This window comes from Antrostomus carolinensis, unplaced genomic scaffold, assembly GCF_000700745.2.
Source record: "Antrostomus carolinensis isolate BGI_N321 unplaced genomic scaffold, ASM70074v2 scaffold5211, whole genome shotgun sequence".
Classification (NCBI taxonomy): domain Eukaryota; kingdom Metazoa; phylum Chordata; class Aves; order Caprimulgiformes; family Caprimulgidae; genus Antrostomus; species Antrostomus carolinensis.
The window spans coordinates 4,020-21,042 of NW_010293346.1; the positions used below are offsets into that span (position 1 = coordinate 4,020).

Consider the following 17,023-nt stretch of genomic DNA (forward strand, 5'->3'; position numbering starts at 1 on the left):
ACTAATACTTCAGGTGTTGCAAAGTCACATGTTCTAGCAGCACAAGTATGCATAATTACCTCTTTCAATTAGCATCATTATTATATGAATTTTTAAATAAATACTTTTTAATTACTATGCAAAAGTATCACAGATAACTGTTAAGGGTCTTTTTTTAAAAGATAAAATTAATATTATCTCATCAATATACTGAACATGACATCATATGATATGGAATATCCCATTGGCGTATCCAAATTGAGTATGCCAATTGGCGTATGCCAATTTGAGTTATTAATTTTAAAATTCTCTCCCCTCCAAGACCTTGCACCTAGAGACCAGCAAAACATGAACTCTTTCAAATTCCAGTGGTAATTGAAAACATTAGTATGTTATCAATGTTCTTCTCATAACAAATCCCAACCTAAAACCATAACACAGTGCCATTCTAGCTACTAAAAAGAAAACTAACTGTCCCAGATGAAAACCAGGACACCTTCTCTCCTGAAAAACCAAACATCCTCCAAATCCCAGCAAACATGGTTTGGTGAATGTGTTTCTCCTGGCCACACAAACTCAGTCCTGTCTAAAAGATTTAATCAGTTCCTGTACCTGAAAGGAGCTAATTTTTTTCTTTAATGCTGCATATTCTTATTCTTATATGCTTTTCTAAGCACGTCAGAAAACCTCAGTTCAAAAGTTTTTATTTTTACCTCATTTCCTATCTGTAACAGCATGTGACTCAAAAACACTTGGATACCTGTTATCTTGGCTGAATGCTTTTCATGCAGCAGTGGCAGCTGGTAAACCTGCAGCAAGCTCTTTCCCACTAGAAAGGTTGGGTTGCATAAAGGCAGGTCTCCATGTGCCTCTCAGACATGAAGCTCCAGGAGATGCAGCAGTTTTGTGGTGAGTCACTGTTTTCAGTGCTGTGGTATCAAACAGACTATTTCTGATAAAATCAAATAGACATTAGTAGATGGTATTGTCTCTTTCAGAACAGTGAGAGCCTAATCTATCCACCCCACAGCTTTCTCACTTGTTATTGTCTGCTGACTTTCTCTGGGATATTGTGCTCTTGCAGTGGAATAGTCCTGTAGGCCTTAAGTGTAGGGCACTCATGTATTGCTTCTCTGACTCTTCCCAGAATACACTTTTTCACCTTTCTGCAAACATCTGTATGATTGCCTCTCTGCATAACTCAGACACCTTACTTCCCAGAGTATGCACCTCTGGAGATACAAAGGAGCTCTAACGCTCATGTACAGTGACTGTGTTGCAGCGTTTCCTCTGATACAGCCCTTCAGTTGCCAGCAGCAACTGAGCTCGTGACAACACCCAGGACAGCTCAGGCAGACCTCAGCACAGTCCTCCAGGATAAATGTCCTGGCAGATACCACATGAAGTTCCTTCTGTTTCAATGTTTCTCTGCATAGATTTGAGGCAGGTGCTTTAAGGCAAAGAAAGGAGGATACACTCAAAACTATTCTTCCTGAAACCCCACCAGCTTCTTGCACATAAGAGCAGCAGCAGCAAATGTAAAAGCAACACCGATATAGAAAATCATCCTGTCTTCAGTCTGGAGTCATTCTAGCGAAACTATTCAAATGTTATTTGTTATAACATAATGTAATTTGTAATTTGTTATAACATTATGTAATAACATAATGCTATGTTATTACATACAAAATAATTTACCAAATCATACAGACAAACCAGTTTGACATCTCGGGTAAAACTGCTGACTCAATACTGCTTTTCCAAGGCCACATCAGCAGCCATTATTATGGCTCCAGAATGGAGTGAATCAGAGAGTGGTGCTATCTGAGGTTTATTGCTTCTTTTCTGCTACAGCCTTACCACTCTGAAAGATCATTTGTTGTACAAAGGCAGGGTAATTATACAAAACAGGAAATCAGTGCTTTAAGAAATCTAGTTGGTAGTTACTCCTGCTAGCTGAAGCACAGTTAAAATTGCCTATGTTATTGTTGTATGCATACAATAGAAAAAAGTACAAATGCAGCTGAATATACCAGAGGGGAAATTACTGGGCTGTGTATGTGCAAACTATTAACATGTCACATCTGAAGTGTGAGAAGAAATAAGGAAATAAGGGTGAGGTGAGGGATAAATAGCTGCCAAAAATGGAGGAGATGTTGGAAACATTATTGAAAAAATCCTCTACTTGTTCCTGCTGTCCCTCTGACAGACCTCGCAGCAGTAGCCTTACTGGGCTTCATGAATTCAGTAACCACAAATATTTAGGTAGTAGTAAACCTGAAATGAAGTGTGCTATCTAGAAGCTTGAAAAAAAGGTTTATATGCTAGTAAGTCAGCAAAACATGCAACCAGGTAGGTTAACACTGCTTATCTGACACTCAACATACTATCAACCGCTGCTGTCCCAATTGGGCATCTGCACAGCTGGTAACTTAAGACTCTTCTAGTGGTGCCAGGATGGTGCTTTACCTCTCAAAGTTGTCCATCAGCTGTTCATTTAAAAATGAAAAATCTGCTAAATTTGCTTCTAGGTACCAGAAACCTTGTAGTACAAGAATTCTTTCAGAAAGGGAAGCTGCATTGTGAGACATAGAAGGGTGTAAGTGGCACAGTGCAGTCCACTGCAAAAGCCAGCATGTAAAACTGTGTTAGGCTGAACATATATTTTATGTTGACTCACACTCTATTTGCATGTTTGAAAAAGCACAGAGCTTTGTGGAAGCAGTAATTGACAAGGAAAGCTCCTTATGCTGTTAAATAATGCAATCTAAATCTACCAAGGTTAGCAAAGGCTAGAATTGGAGAAAAGGTATGCCAATGCCACTGGCCCTGAAAACCCAAGGCCATCTAGAAGCATATAGAAGACTCAATAAGGAACTCCATCTGTTCTCAAGCATACTATCATTCCTAAATCAGCTAAGACTGTGGGCATGAAAAAGAAATCTGATGCAAGGAGATACCATAGCTGAAGGTCATATGGTTGTGTGCACCATGGTGTTAGCTGTGGGGAGAGAGTTAAAGCAGACACAAGATGGAGAAGCTAGAGTTGTGACCAGTACTTGAAAGTAGGACAGGAGAAAAGGACAACAAAAAAAATGTGGGATGCAGAATCTGGAAGCAGATTTACTAAAAATTAGTGACAGAAATTTCAGCTAATGACTGAGAATGCCAGAAGACTCGCAAGCAGTGATAAAATAGGAGCAGCAAAGACAGCCACTTTATAGGCTGAAGAAGAGAATGAGATGCTGTGACACAAAGCAGGTGGGAGGACAGAGCAGATCAGGAAAGGAAGATCTGAGGGCAACTCTGCTCTTCAGGCTAGGACTGGTCATGGACAAACTACAGATGCTCCTGGAACCTGCTTTGCAAAATATTTGGGTGCAAACATGGCTTTGTAAGTGTCTGAAATCACAGATACCTTTCTCTTTTCTAGTGCAGATGTTGCCTTGACAATGATGATCTCTTCCAACTTTTAACACATATGATTTCTCTATGAAGCCGAAATAACTCTCTGCTGCCTTTGCAAATTGTTTTTTTGAGAGTCTCAGCCAGTCCATAGATTTCTGGTTACCAGGAATGGGAACACCTTCACATACGTGCTGATTCTCCTACCCAAGAACCATACTTTCATGACATAGCATGTGCTAAAGGTAAATCACGTCCTACAGAAACACACAAAAAGGCATGGCTGGGCCTTTTATTCAAGCAGTTTACTGGTGTAATTCATAAAACCATTGAATGGTTTGGGTTGGAAAGGGTCCTTCAAAGATCCTCCAGTCCAACACCACTGCCATGGGCAGGGTCATCAGATCAGATTGCTCAGAGATTCTACCCTGACCTTGAACACTTCCATGGGACATCCACAATTTCTCTGGGCAACTTGTTCAAGTGTTTCAAAACTGTCCTCCTAAAAAATTTCTTCCTTGTGTCTAATCTAAATCACTTTCAGTTTAAAACCACTGCCTCTTGTCCTGTCACTACAGGCCTTGTTAAAAGTCTCTGTCTGTCTTAAAAGCCCCCTTTAAGTATTGAAAGGCCACAAGGTGCCCCAGAGACTTCTCTTCTTGAGCCCTCTGATAATTTTTGTGGACCCCCTCTGGACCTGTTCCAACAGGTCCATGTCTTTCTTGTACTGGGGACTACAGAGCTGGGCACAGTACTCCAGGTCTTGTAACAGCGGAGTAGAGGGACAGAATCACCACGCTTCTTTTGATGCAGCCCAGGATACAGTTAGCTTTCTGGGCTGCAGGTGCGTATTGCCAGCTCATATCTAATTTTTCATCCACTAGCATCTCCCAAGACCTTCTCTGCAGGGCTGCTTTAAATCCATTCATTCCCCAGTCTATGCTGATATTGGAGATCAGCCTCACTCAGAATGCAAGACCTTGCACTTGGCCTTGTTGAATTTCAGGAGGCTTGCATGGGCCCACTCCTCAAGCATGTCAAGGTCCCTCTGGATGGCAGCCTTCCCTGCAAGCCTATGAATCCACTGCACCACTCAGCTTGGTGTCATCCACAAACTTGCTGAGTGCGCACCCAATCCCACTATGTATGTCAGTGATGAAGATATCAAATAGTACTGGTCCCAGTACAGACTCCGGAGGGACATCACAGGGAGGGAAAACAGGGAGGGACCCTGTTTTCTCTTTAACACCTAGCCATTGACTAACTCTTTGGACATGGTAACCTACCCAATTCCTTATCCATCAAATAGTACATCCATCAAATCCTTATCTTTCCAATTCAGAGGCAAAAATGTTGTGTGGGACCATGTCAAAGGCTCTACAGAAGTCCAGGTAGATGACAGTTGTAGCTCTTCCCTTGTCCACTGATGAAGTCACTCCATTGTAAAGGTCACTATATCAGTCAGGCCTGACTTCCCCTTAGTGAAGTTTTGATCGTAATTTTCAGGAGGATCCGTTTCATCACCCTACTGGGCACTGAGGTGAGGCCAACGAAGGAACTGACTGCAGGAAGAACAGAGCATATACTCCAGGCTGTGGGATGAGAAGGGCAATCTTTCCTCCACTCCTTTCTAGACCTTCCTTCTACATTTCCATCACCAGTTGCCTCTCTGCCCTCTGGTGGCTCCTCTGCATAACTTTATTCTGGCAGGTACCGGAAAGCTGCTCTTAACTACAGAAGGGGGGCTTAAGCTTGTTTGCTTAGGGAAGTTTGGAAGTTTACAGCATTCTTGAATCCTCCTCCTCAACCTGAAAAGTTAAAATAAGAAGCTAAAAAGCCCGCAAGTGAGCTGATGCTAGAAGCAAGAAGGCTTCAGTGAAATCAATACTTGAAATCTACCAATGTTACTAAGCAACCACTGCCCGTGGTTTGATATAGAAAGTTATTGATAAAACCTTGCAGGATTCCCCAGTGTCCAGCTTTGATAACAACTGAAACAAGCTGCAAGATGGGCCCTATTTTTACTGACCTTACTATAAGAGGACTGGACAAACATGTTACAACCCAAATGAAAAATCCTGCTTTGACAATGTTGTAGAGCAAAAAGGCTGCAGAAGAATACATAGATGACATTGAAAAATATGTAGTATTTTTCAAATACACACATATTTGCTCAGCCTACTACCCTAAGAGTTCAGTAGCTGCATGGATGAGATAGGATATATCAGCTTCTTATCAGTGCTTTCCTGCTAATTCTGTCTCCAAAAAAGTAAAACTGGATTCATGGTTACTGAGGCCACAAGCTGGCCAGCTTGCAAGAAGTGGAGAGATAGCTTCCAAGAAAGTACTGTATGAAGATATCCTGGGGCAACAAGACATAGGTTCGTAAACACTGATCTTGCAAGGAACAGAGAGCTATATGCATTCGAAGGAAGCAAGAAGAGAGAAATGGGGAAGAAAACTTCACTGCTGGTCAAAATTAAGGACAACTGCTGGGTTACAAGGTATATACTACTCATGGATTTACAGAATAGCTGGAGTTTGGCTTGGTATTTGTTTCAAGGTTAAGGGATTTAGATTTTTAAAGGGGTTGTGTTGGGGTCAGAAAAAGAGCAACATACTCAACAGGAAACAAAGGCAGAAAATCTACAGATTTGTCAGGGAGGAGACTGTCTTGCAAGGCAAACAGACTTGGTCCTTTGCCTAGCAGTTGACAAATATGTTTTCTGAGCCTTCCCCACATAGAAGCTTCCAGTCAAATGTCATCCTTTCTTTTGCTTGGAAAGATACATGCAAAAAGTTTGCTGATGATACTAAATTAGGAGGAGCTGCAGACTCCCTTGAATGTAGAGAGGCCTCCAGAGAGATCTGGATAGACTCAAGAGCTGGGCAATCACCAACCATATGAAATTTAACAAGAGCTAAGTGCCAGATTCTCCACTTGGGTAATGCTGGTTTTATGCACAAACTGGGGGACAAAAAGCTGGAGAGCAGCCTCACAGAAAGAGATCTGAGGGTGTGGGTTGATAGCAAGCTCAGTATGAGTCAACAGCATGCCCTGACAGCCAAAAGGGTCAACCTGGTGGTTGTTCTGGGGTGCATCAAACACAGCATAGCTGGCTGGTTGAGGGACATAATTGTCCCACTCCACACTGCACTGGTGCAGCCCCACCTTGAGTACCGTTTACATCACCTCATCAAAACCAAAACCAAACAACCCTTTCTTTATTTCACCACAGCTTCTTGTGTGACCCTAGATAATCAAACTCCTTGCAATTCAGTTTAATCCTTAACTCAGGATGCATTTTTTACCACTGTTAGGGCACTGCAAAGTCTAACACACAATGCAAACAGTATGTCTAAGGAGCACCTCCATCCCTGCAAATTTTCCTTTGATTAAGTAACATCTTTAGAAAACTCATCTTTTAGGCAAGGCTATGAGTTCTATGAATTACCATTTTCTTATGATCTCTCAAAGTACATTTTAAAAAGCCTGTCATGCACTACAATTAATTTGGCAAAACTTCCATCTACAACACAAGCGTCTGTTGCCAATGTCTAGAGCTGCATGATCACGCACAGCAATACGCGTATGAAAGGAAACAATGCACCCCTGTCTAAGAGAAAGAACAGGACAAAATTGTGTAAGTGTACATAATACATTTATTACTGAACAACTCTCTCAACTCCAAAATTGGGCACAGGGATTAAAAATAAAAATTCATTGCACTACCTAGTAAAGCATTACTAGTAACTCTCATAAAAAATGTACAAATTTTGTTAAAAATTTATCAAGCCTTCAAATGATTTGGTTACAGATATTTATAATACATTTAAAACTACATGTTAAATGTTAAAACAGAGTATGATTTAAAGAAAACACTTGACAAAATATGACTCCAACAAAACTCGCAAGGTTTCATAATTATTAGCAAATCTGAAACACAAGTAGCAAAATGAGGTAACAATGTACCAAAGAAAAAAAACACAGCTTTTACAAAGGCCCAAAGATAAGTCAGTCAAAAATGTGTTTTCTACAATTAAAATTAAAAAGGTTGATAAATCTCATCCCAAGTATTACACAAGGTATTAACAGCTGTGAAATCACATTCAAGAGCCTGTAAAAAACTGCATACAATAAAAGGCTTTAATTTTTTTTTTTTTAAAGAAAGTCACAAAATGAGACATTGGAATTATCTGTAGGCCTTAATATCCACTAAAATGTCAAATCAAATCGACAGTTTATGCAGAAAACACAACAGTGCCAATATGATAAAGCAAACATATTACAGGGTTGAGGGTTTGTTGGGGTTTTTTTTTTGTTTGTTTTTGTTTTGAGAAGAAAGAGCCAGGTGATGGCAGAAAGGCAATGAACATAAAGAGTCTTGCTGAATTCAGGTGCTGCCATGCACCATGGCAGGCTGTGGAATTACACACAAACGTGCATAACACATGGCAGTCAACAGCTGAATATGAATCCCCCTCTCTTGACAGCCACAACAAAGATGACTCAATTGTAGCTTGTCTTGAGCTGATTTAGAACATATGCATGTGTGCTGTTTATACACACTAACCACAGGAAGCAAGTCCACATACATCTGCAAGAGTCCCATGCAAACCATTTCAGAGGAGATGAGCCATAAGAGTGCAACAATTAATTTCAGGGTAAGGGACATTACACATTAAGATTTCTCCATTTCCAGAAAGAGGACTACTTTCCCTTGGCTTCAGAAGAATGTGTCTTGTTCATTTGTATCTAGCTTAGAAAAAGCGCCCACTTCCCATGCTCTGAACTGAATACTGAGCACAGACAGTAATGTTAGTTATGTTTAAACCTGTACACAAATTTTCCTTTTGCAGTTATATAAAACAGTCTAAGTTTTGTAAGACATATGTGGCATATGCTTTTTAAACAACATGATTTTATTTGTTAAAAAAATAAATTTTATTACATGTAATTTATATTGTAAAAAGTCTATTCTTTAACTCCACTGGAAGGGAGGAGAAATTCCAATATTCTGAAGTTGATGTAACAGCATTTTTATCTATATGGATACATATGGAAAGACTCACTGTTTTTGAGAACGATCTGCATAACTAAACAGAGGGAAATAGGGTAAAATTGTGCTTTTGTTTTATCTGCACCAAGAGCTGTGACTGGTCTGCAGTATCTTCAGAGAGGGAAATCAGCATGGAGAACATCTAACACTGAAATTGTAACTGATACTAAAGCTTAGCAGCATACAAAAGCATCATAAACAATAAAGAATAAACTTAAAGCTGAGACTGGCAGCAAGTTGTGGCAATATTGCTAGTTGTGCCACTTGTGCTGGTGCAACCAAAGTAATGACACAGAATTTAGGAAAAGACTTCTGCTGCAAAAAGTGCATCCTTTGAACAACTATGGTATATGTAAATCTAAATACTTTGCTAGAACATATCAAAGATGTTAACAGTCTGAATGTTATAAATGAAGCTAATTTTTTTCAATATCCCAAATAAAACATTATTCAGAGCACATGAATAGAGATTATAATCTCCTGTGTCACAGCACTATTCTGGAAGGTGTTCCAATTTCCTCCTATAGAGGAGTGCTCTGGAAACTTGACTGCAAAAACCAAGGGAGTTCCTTCTTCATATGACACTCACGAAATAAGGAAGGGCAAGAAGCAGCATCAAGGCAACTGAATTCTGCAGTTAGTGACCAAAAACCACCTTCTCTTGTGATACAAAGAGAAAAATAAAAAGTTCTGCTTCTCTGAGAAAACACTAAAAAAAAATTATTTTATTCATGAAGTTGCAGGAATAAAATTTTAACCTTTTACAAGTTATTTTAGTTCTATACAAGCTCCCTTGTAAATGACAAAGAATGTATACTCATGTCTATAAGCTAAAAGATGTCCTTAGCAAGTACAATGGTCAAAAGTGAAAAGCTGTTTCACAGGACCCACAGTGTCCTTTCTGCTTCCTTTCATGAAAGAAGCACCTAACTGGCAAACCCAGCTAGAAAAATTTAAAAGGAGAACAGAAAAGCATTGATATTCATATTAGCAACTGAAAACGTTAATATTGCTAAATGATTTGTGCAATCTTGCAACTTGACATTGACAAATAACTTGTAAATCAGACATTTAAAAACCCAGACTTTGTAGCATATGCTAAAAACCCTAAGGTTACTCATGTATGAATAATCAAAGCACTCTTTAGTGGTACACATATAAAGCTTCCAATGAAGGGGAAGCATAACTGCTGTTTGAATAGTAGGTAGAAAGGTCTTTATACCTTTAAGCACATTGGGGAGGAAATACTAAATGTCTGTAATTGCCGCACCCATCACATTCAGTGTACAACTGCAAACACAAGGAAAGGAACCAGTGTACAGTACTAGTACTGTTTAAATAACACACAAGATTATACATTGCAGCATAATTATTACTACACACATACATTCTCAGAACATGCTGGTATATAGGTTCTCAAACACCCATGTACACTCAGTCACAAACACACTTCCTGCATCCTCTCACAAGCAAACACACATTCACACCATTCATTCCCACTCACAGTATCTGAAGGCTCTATATAAGGTAGATTGCTATATTGTTTGGAGCTACCACTCTTTTTTTTTTTTCTCCTTTTTCTTTTATATAAAAGCACATGCTAAAAGATGACATCCACAGTAATCTCGCAGCAACACTCGGAATGATCACAAAAAAACCAGGGAATGTTAGTGCACACACAAAATTAAGCTAAAAAAAATAAATCTTTGGAGTTCCAATCACACTGTTAGTATAACAATCCTGTAACTGTGAAGACTAGTTATAAGCTTTGTAATTAAGTCACGCAGTGCAAAGTAAGGTCCATTGACCCTTTTGTGTAAAGGGTAGGCTGGAAGCCACATGGGTAAGTTCAATAGATAGTTCATATATACATGTGACCAGGAACACCCAAACCAGATCTGTGCTTTTAGATTGGTCATTCTGAATCACGATGCACTTCTGAAGCATCAGCTCTACAAATTGGGCAGGTACGATTTGCCTGTAAAAACAGAAACAAGAGGATTTACTGTACTTTACATTGTTAAGGTAACGTGTATATGACACTGAACTTCTGTGACCATAATGAGATCGATACTTTCAGCACTCAAGTACTGAAAAGTAATTCAAGAGTACTCAAAACAAGAGAGGACAAAGTGCTTACTTTGTTTTGTTATGTTGAGTGGTATTCTAAGTTTGCCAAATCAGAATTATGTTTGAAAAAAAAATTACACCTTTTATCTTTAAAGATAAAGCAAAAGAGCAAACTAGGCTTTATCTGAGTGATAGTGGTTTTATTAATGCAGATTGATAGTTATAGTACATTGCAGTCAGATGGATGCAAGTAAGAAGCTGTTCTGTGTGCTGCAGAGAAACCCACCAAAACCAGATGAGCTTGGGCTCCAAATAAATGTCCTATATGAGAGTGTCATGTTGTCACAAGCTCTACTGATCAGGGACCATATCTCTTCATATTCTGTGAGGATTCAATTATCCTCACAGAAACCCATCCTATAGACTTAGTCAAAGACAAAAGCAGACTAGGGAAAAAATGGAAGGGGTTTTAGTAAAGAGAAAGGGGGGGGCGGGGGAAGAGATAAGATGACTTGACAAAACAGGTATTCAAGTAACACACAGAAGCAGGTCGAAATTTAGCCCTTCAGTAAAGCACTTATTGTCCTGTGACTCCTTCTTTTATAGCTTCCTTAAGAGGAAAAGACAGATGCCAAGTAACATTCCTTAAGCTACTGGGAAAGCATTTCTGTCTTTGCATTCTGCTTTTCAAATAAAGGCTAATTTCATTTTAGCAAATGTTGAGAAAGAGCCCAAAACAAATATTTCTTGTGATCTGATTCTAACAGGCCATGTTTTCAAGCTGTCCTTTGGAATGATGGCTAACTCTTACTTTACAAGAGAACAGATTTCTCATGTATTCATAGTTGACTAAAGGATTTAGTATATTAAGAAATAACCAAATACTGTGAAATATGAGTTGACAGTACTATGAAAAGCAAAAAAATAACCTCCTTCTTGTTAATAGCAAAGTGGGAGAGGAAGGTATTAGTACTCACTTGCTGCACAGGGTATGTAGAACAGTTAAAGCCACCACCATCCTCTAATTCTTACTTCCTATAATATTATACTACTCTTTTGCCTGCAAGTCCTCTTTAATTTCACAGATTACTTGAATTCACAGTCATTATTTTGTGCAAATGGAAAACACAGTAAGATCTGTCAATGAAAACAATTCTCTTCATACTTCATTTCCTTGTTCCAAAGATTATAAAGAAACTTCCTTCATCAATTATTAGAAAAATATCATAAGTATGCTTCCACTTTGTTTTCATTTCTAGCCTAAGTATTAGAAATGTGAAGATGAAATGAAGTGGATCCCCTCCCCTCAAACTACATAAAGAATTCCCTATGAGATAGGATTCTTTTTTTTTTTTTTACCTTCAGCCATTTATCAACACACTTGGCATGGAACTCGTGGTTACAGGGTAAGACTCTAAGTAGCTGCCTTGACTCAAAATCACACATGCATACCACACACCTAAAAAAGACAACAAAGTTAAAATGTATTTGCTATACAACAAACACATATTCCATACAAAACTTTACAGGTAGGACTGCAACATGGTAGCTCTTTTTCCCCTTTGGGAGCTACAGTTATCTGTATCTGTAGTTGAAGATGTGTAGTGTGACAGCCTAAACTGAGAATTGCTGCTGTGTGTTTTTTTTTTTTCCCCTGTGCTTTCAAATCACAAAGCAATTGCTCCTGCTCACAGGACTCTACAGAACCAATCAATAGAACAGATGTTTAAGCAAAACTCAAAATGGTGGAGGTAATTATTTATGAAGTTCACTCCCTACTGATACTAATAAGTCACACTGAGGGTCACTGAAACTGAAATACCAGAGAAAAATCCTTACACTGAAGTTCAAACATTAGATAGCATTTGGTATTAAGTCACTTCAACTACCTTCATATCTATACTGCCCTTTCCACTTCATTGTGTAGATCTTTTAAACAAAATAAGTTAATGCATTTTAAAAATAAGAAGATGCACTCTTAAACCACTCACTAAGCTCTATCAACTTCAACACCTGAAGCTATTTTAACTCAGGCTAAATTCCAACTTGACAGTGTCACTTGAACGTCTAGTATACTTAACAAAACAAGGAACTTCTTTCATTTCAATTTTTTCAATGCTGAAGAACTAAACTGAAACTCAGTTAAATAGCATGAGACTAGATACAGGTTTTAAAGTAAGGATAAGGAGTATTTGATCTGGAAAGCAATCCAAGGAAAAAAAGAAAATTAAACTGTTCACTGACATGACTGCTTTTAAACCCCTTTTGGCCTAGCTGGGGCAACAAATTAAAGAAATGAAAACATAGCTACCTAAATTATAGACCTTTGAAAGAGACCAATATACTTACAATGTCTGTTCTGACTGGTGGTTATTTGGATTGAACCTGTAGGATGGAAGCTGTTCAATGTCCGCCTTTGTCAGTCCTCGTGGTTTGGCTTCTCCCAGACGTTCTGCCAAATTCAGCAGTGCCTGCAAAACATGGAAACTGGATGTTTAAAAATTCACTGCTTAAACAGGCTCTGGTTCCTCTAGAGTTGGGGCTGCGATTACACCTCACTACCTCAGCTGGTAGCACAAAACACCCTTCTTTCAAGAAAATGTTTAGAACCTCAGTTCTCCCCTACAACAAAAGCCCCATGGAAAGTCTTTCAAATTCAACCATCTTTCTAATTATGTAAGATGTTCTCTTTGGGATTCCAAAACCTTCAGGTTCCAACTTCGGTTACTCCTGTGGCTGCATGCACAGCTTAGTAAGTATTTTGCTTCCGAAGGACCCCTTCACCCCACTATTAAATTAATAGTGCTAGTAACCAGAAAAAATCATCAATAAATTTGCTTTCTAAGAATATGCGAGTCTGGTCTTGTAAGAGAAATCAAGAATTTAATGGGGCAGGTTCTGATTCCCACTCTTGGGCTACTTGAGTTGAAATATGGATATATTATCCTGAATCTGGAAAACAAATACATACCATCAAACTTTAAGCACTTATTTTGCTAAATTTTATGTTCATTTTCTATAAGCGAAGCATTGTAACTAAAAGCCTCTCATGTAAATAATTTCCACTCTGTCATATAAGTAACTTGCACTCATTTACAAAGGACTTAGGAAACATATCACTATAAATGTGATAGAGAACCAAGGCATAGAAAAGTTAAAAGAAAGCTGCCAACAGTACTGATCACAAAGAGATTTCTAATACTGTCAAAACTAGGGCCCACATTCTCAGAAATATGATGCTTCTTCTGAACTGGCAGAGAAGTTACTACAGAAGTGCTCATTGTTAAATTGAAAATGAGCAACTACACAGAGCTCTTCAGGGGAGCACAGGCAAAGAGATTCAAAAGTTAGGGTTGATGATGACTGAAGAGACATTGAATACAATCCAATAGTCTCAGACAAAGACACAGCAGCTGAGACTGCCCCATAATTATCTAGGATATTAAAGAGTTCTACATCTATAGACGTGTATTACTGTACCCTCCTGAAGGCCAAGAAGAAAGGCAGTAATACAGTTATATAAACATTACATTTAAATAATTAATCCTATCACATTAACACTATTCTGCATTAACACTACTCGGCAAAGTTACGCACATAAAACCAGTAACTTATCCTGTTCTTTCAAAAGTGTATCACTTTTAATTGATTTTAAATATCAAACAGAACTCAAAAGGAGCAGAGCAGCACATAGAACATAAAAGCTGAGCAATTTAATGATTATTAGACTGGAAGGGTGGATTCTGGGAAAGAGGAATAGACAAAAAATAAAGCTAACATCCAGCACTGAAAAAAATCTGAAAGGATGGTTTCTGGATTCTGTCTTCACAGTCATTACATTCATTTGGAAGACAGAAGCACAATTAAAAGCAAAATATCATGAAATTTTATGTATTGCTTGAGCTAACATCTGTTCTTTAAAGGTAGTTGTAGTTCGCACACCAACCTCATAGTTTTCTACCTCTCCATCTTCCACATCCAACTCAAAGCTGAAAGCTGGTCCAACTGCAGGTGGCACTGGGAGCATTGATCTACCATGAGAGCAAACAATTATAAGGTTCAGCGTGTTGCTGAAGGAAAGCACAGAAACATCTGGCAGAAGTAAAGTTACCTTACTGATCTCTCTCAAGTCAATAAGTTCTCAGAACTGGTAAAAATGTTAGCATTGTCTCATTTGAAGACAAGAACAGACATTTGAGAAGTGAAAGAGTCAAACGAAAAAGCTAAATCTGCCACTTTTTGATACTGAGAGTGCTGCCTTTTTAACTGCATGCATACTTCAACTTATACTTCCAACCAGGCTCAGTATTACAAAAACTAATCTCCACTATCACAGATTATGGAGAGCTAAAACTGACAATGAACTGATGTTTTTGTTTTAAACATTCTATTTCTTTAAGTGGATGGAATATAAGCAAAGATAAGGAATCCCAAGTTCACTTAACTCTCCAATACAAAAGCCTTGAACCTTTGCTAAGACAAAAACACACAATGAAGATAAACAGGATACGCTGCTGGACCAACTTCCATACTGAAGGCAAGCACACTCACTTTCTCACGTACTGTGATGTTGGTCAAAACAATCTCTTCAGATAGAAAGGTGAGAGAGAAATGTTTCTCTGTTTTTATATTCAACAAGTGTTATTACCTCCCAAGATAGTCCTATGGGACAAAACTTAATGCACAGACATAGAAATCACAAATTCACATCACTAAAATCCCACTGAAGTAATCAGGAATTACTGCGCCACATCATGTCCTCAATGGACAAGCAAGAAGCTATGGCATCACTCTCAGATTAAGAAACAAAGTTGAACAACTTCACTGGATCAGATTTCTGGTGCCATTTTCATGCCACATCTGAAATCACATAGAAAGAAACTACAGATCTGGTGTCAATGTTTGAGTATTTCCTTGTCAGTGTCACATTTCCCACCAGAAAATAATCTTTGATTTCCAAACATTTCATACTTATTTCCAAAACAGAACATAGAAGACTAATAAATCTCAAGTCATATAACCAAACTGCCCCCAAGAGGGTCTACAATAACACATTACAGGTAAGTCCTAAATGTTAATTGTCCCACATATATTCCAGAAACAGCTAATCAGAGGCAGAACAGAAATTCAACAGCTGTAACAGATTAGCAGTTCAGCCAATAAAGAGTAACACAACACAGAAAGCTCTCACCCTTATTTCATAATTAAGAACCAAACCACATGAATTTATTCCGTAAGTGAAGACTCCTAGGACTTTATCCTACAGCACAGTCCTTTGCAGGAGTATCCAAGAACCAAGTTTTAAAATCTGCTGAAGATTTAATGAAGAGTTCAGAAACAATAGTCTACTGTGCCTCAAAAACCCTACCAAACTAAGTTGGACAAAACTGTTAACTTACTTTTTTCCTTGCTCAAGAGTGTATGTTATTCAAAACAGACTGAAAAATTTATACAGAAATTGAAGCTTTCCTCTTTTCTTGTACAGCTGAACTATGCCTGTTCTCTGGCAGAGTCCAACTATAAAAAGTGCAGAGACTCTTGCTGAAAGATGCATGAGTTCTTAACAGCCTACATGGAAGCAAATGTACTTTGAACTTACAGCACATAAGGTAATAGGCTGGGATGGTAAGGGTGTGGTGGTATTGGCTGCTGTGATCGGTATCTGCTGCGCCCTGTGAATCTTCGAGGCATAAAAGGTGGGTAAGGCTGCAAGAAAGAAGAAAATAAGCTTCAACTGGAATTCGTGGAACTGGAACTTGGGTCCAGTTCTGGGCCCCCCAGCAGAAGAAACATGGACACACTGGAGAGCTTCCAAGGAAGGGCCACTAAGATGGAACTGAAGCATCCCATATATGAGGGGAGGCTGAGAGAGCTGGGACTGTTAAGCCTGGAGAAGAGAAGGCTCAAGGGGATTTTATCAATGTATACAAATATGTGAAGGGAGGGTGCAAAGACAGCACCAGGCTCTTTTCAGTGGTGCTCAGTGACAAGACCAGAGGCAGTGAGCACCACCTGAAACACATAAGGCTCCATCTGAACATAAGGAAACACTTCTTTATCATGAGGGTGACTGAGCTCTGGCACATGTTGCCAAGAAAGGCTGTGGAGTCTCTGTCCCTGGAGATAATAAAAGGCTGACTGGACACAGTCCTGGCAACTGACTTTAGGTGGCCCTGCTTGAGCCGGGGTGGTTGGACCAGATGACCTCCCTTCCAACCTCATCCAGTCCTGTGAGTTTGTGATCAACATTTTGCTTTCTTAATCATGAAATAAAATTAAATCTGAGTTATAAAATCCACTTTTAATAAAGCATTATTAAAAAAATCCAGCTTCTGCTCAAATCCAAAAGAACTCCAGCCTCAATTTGAAACTATTACCATCAATAACACACAATCATATCATTCCACATGAAAAAATAGTAACACACAACAGAAATCCTTGCAAGCTCTTGTGTACTTAGTCTACATGCTGGTTGATATGGGAAACAGGACTTGAACTGCTGACTCTCT

The 17,023-nt window shown here is 38.8% G+C and overlaps 1 protein-coding gene across 1 annotated transcript; it reads right to left on the minus strand.

The window, feature by feature from the left end:
- Positions 1 to 9,579: 9,579 nt before the first annotated feature.
- Positions 9,580 to 16,220, minus strand: LOC104532111 (E3 ubiquitin-protein ligase RNF38; the record flags this gene model as incomplete). The annotated part of the gene is made up of 5 exons (XM_010177220.2): positions 9,580 to 10,422; positions 11,874 to 11,973; positions 12,864 to 12,985; positions 14,461 to 14,545; positions 16,114 to 16,220. Coding segments are annotated over 5 exons (477 nt in total), but the record flags the coding sequence as incomplete, so codon positions are not given.
- Between the last annotated feature and the right edge of the window lie 803 nt (positions 16,221 to 17,023).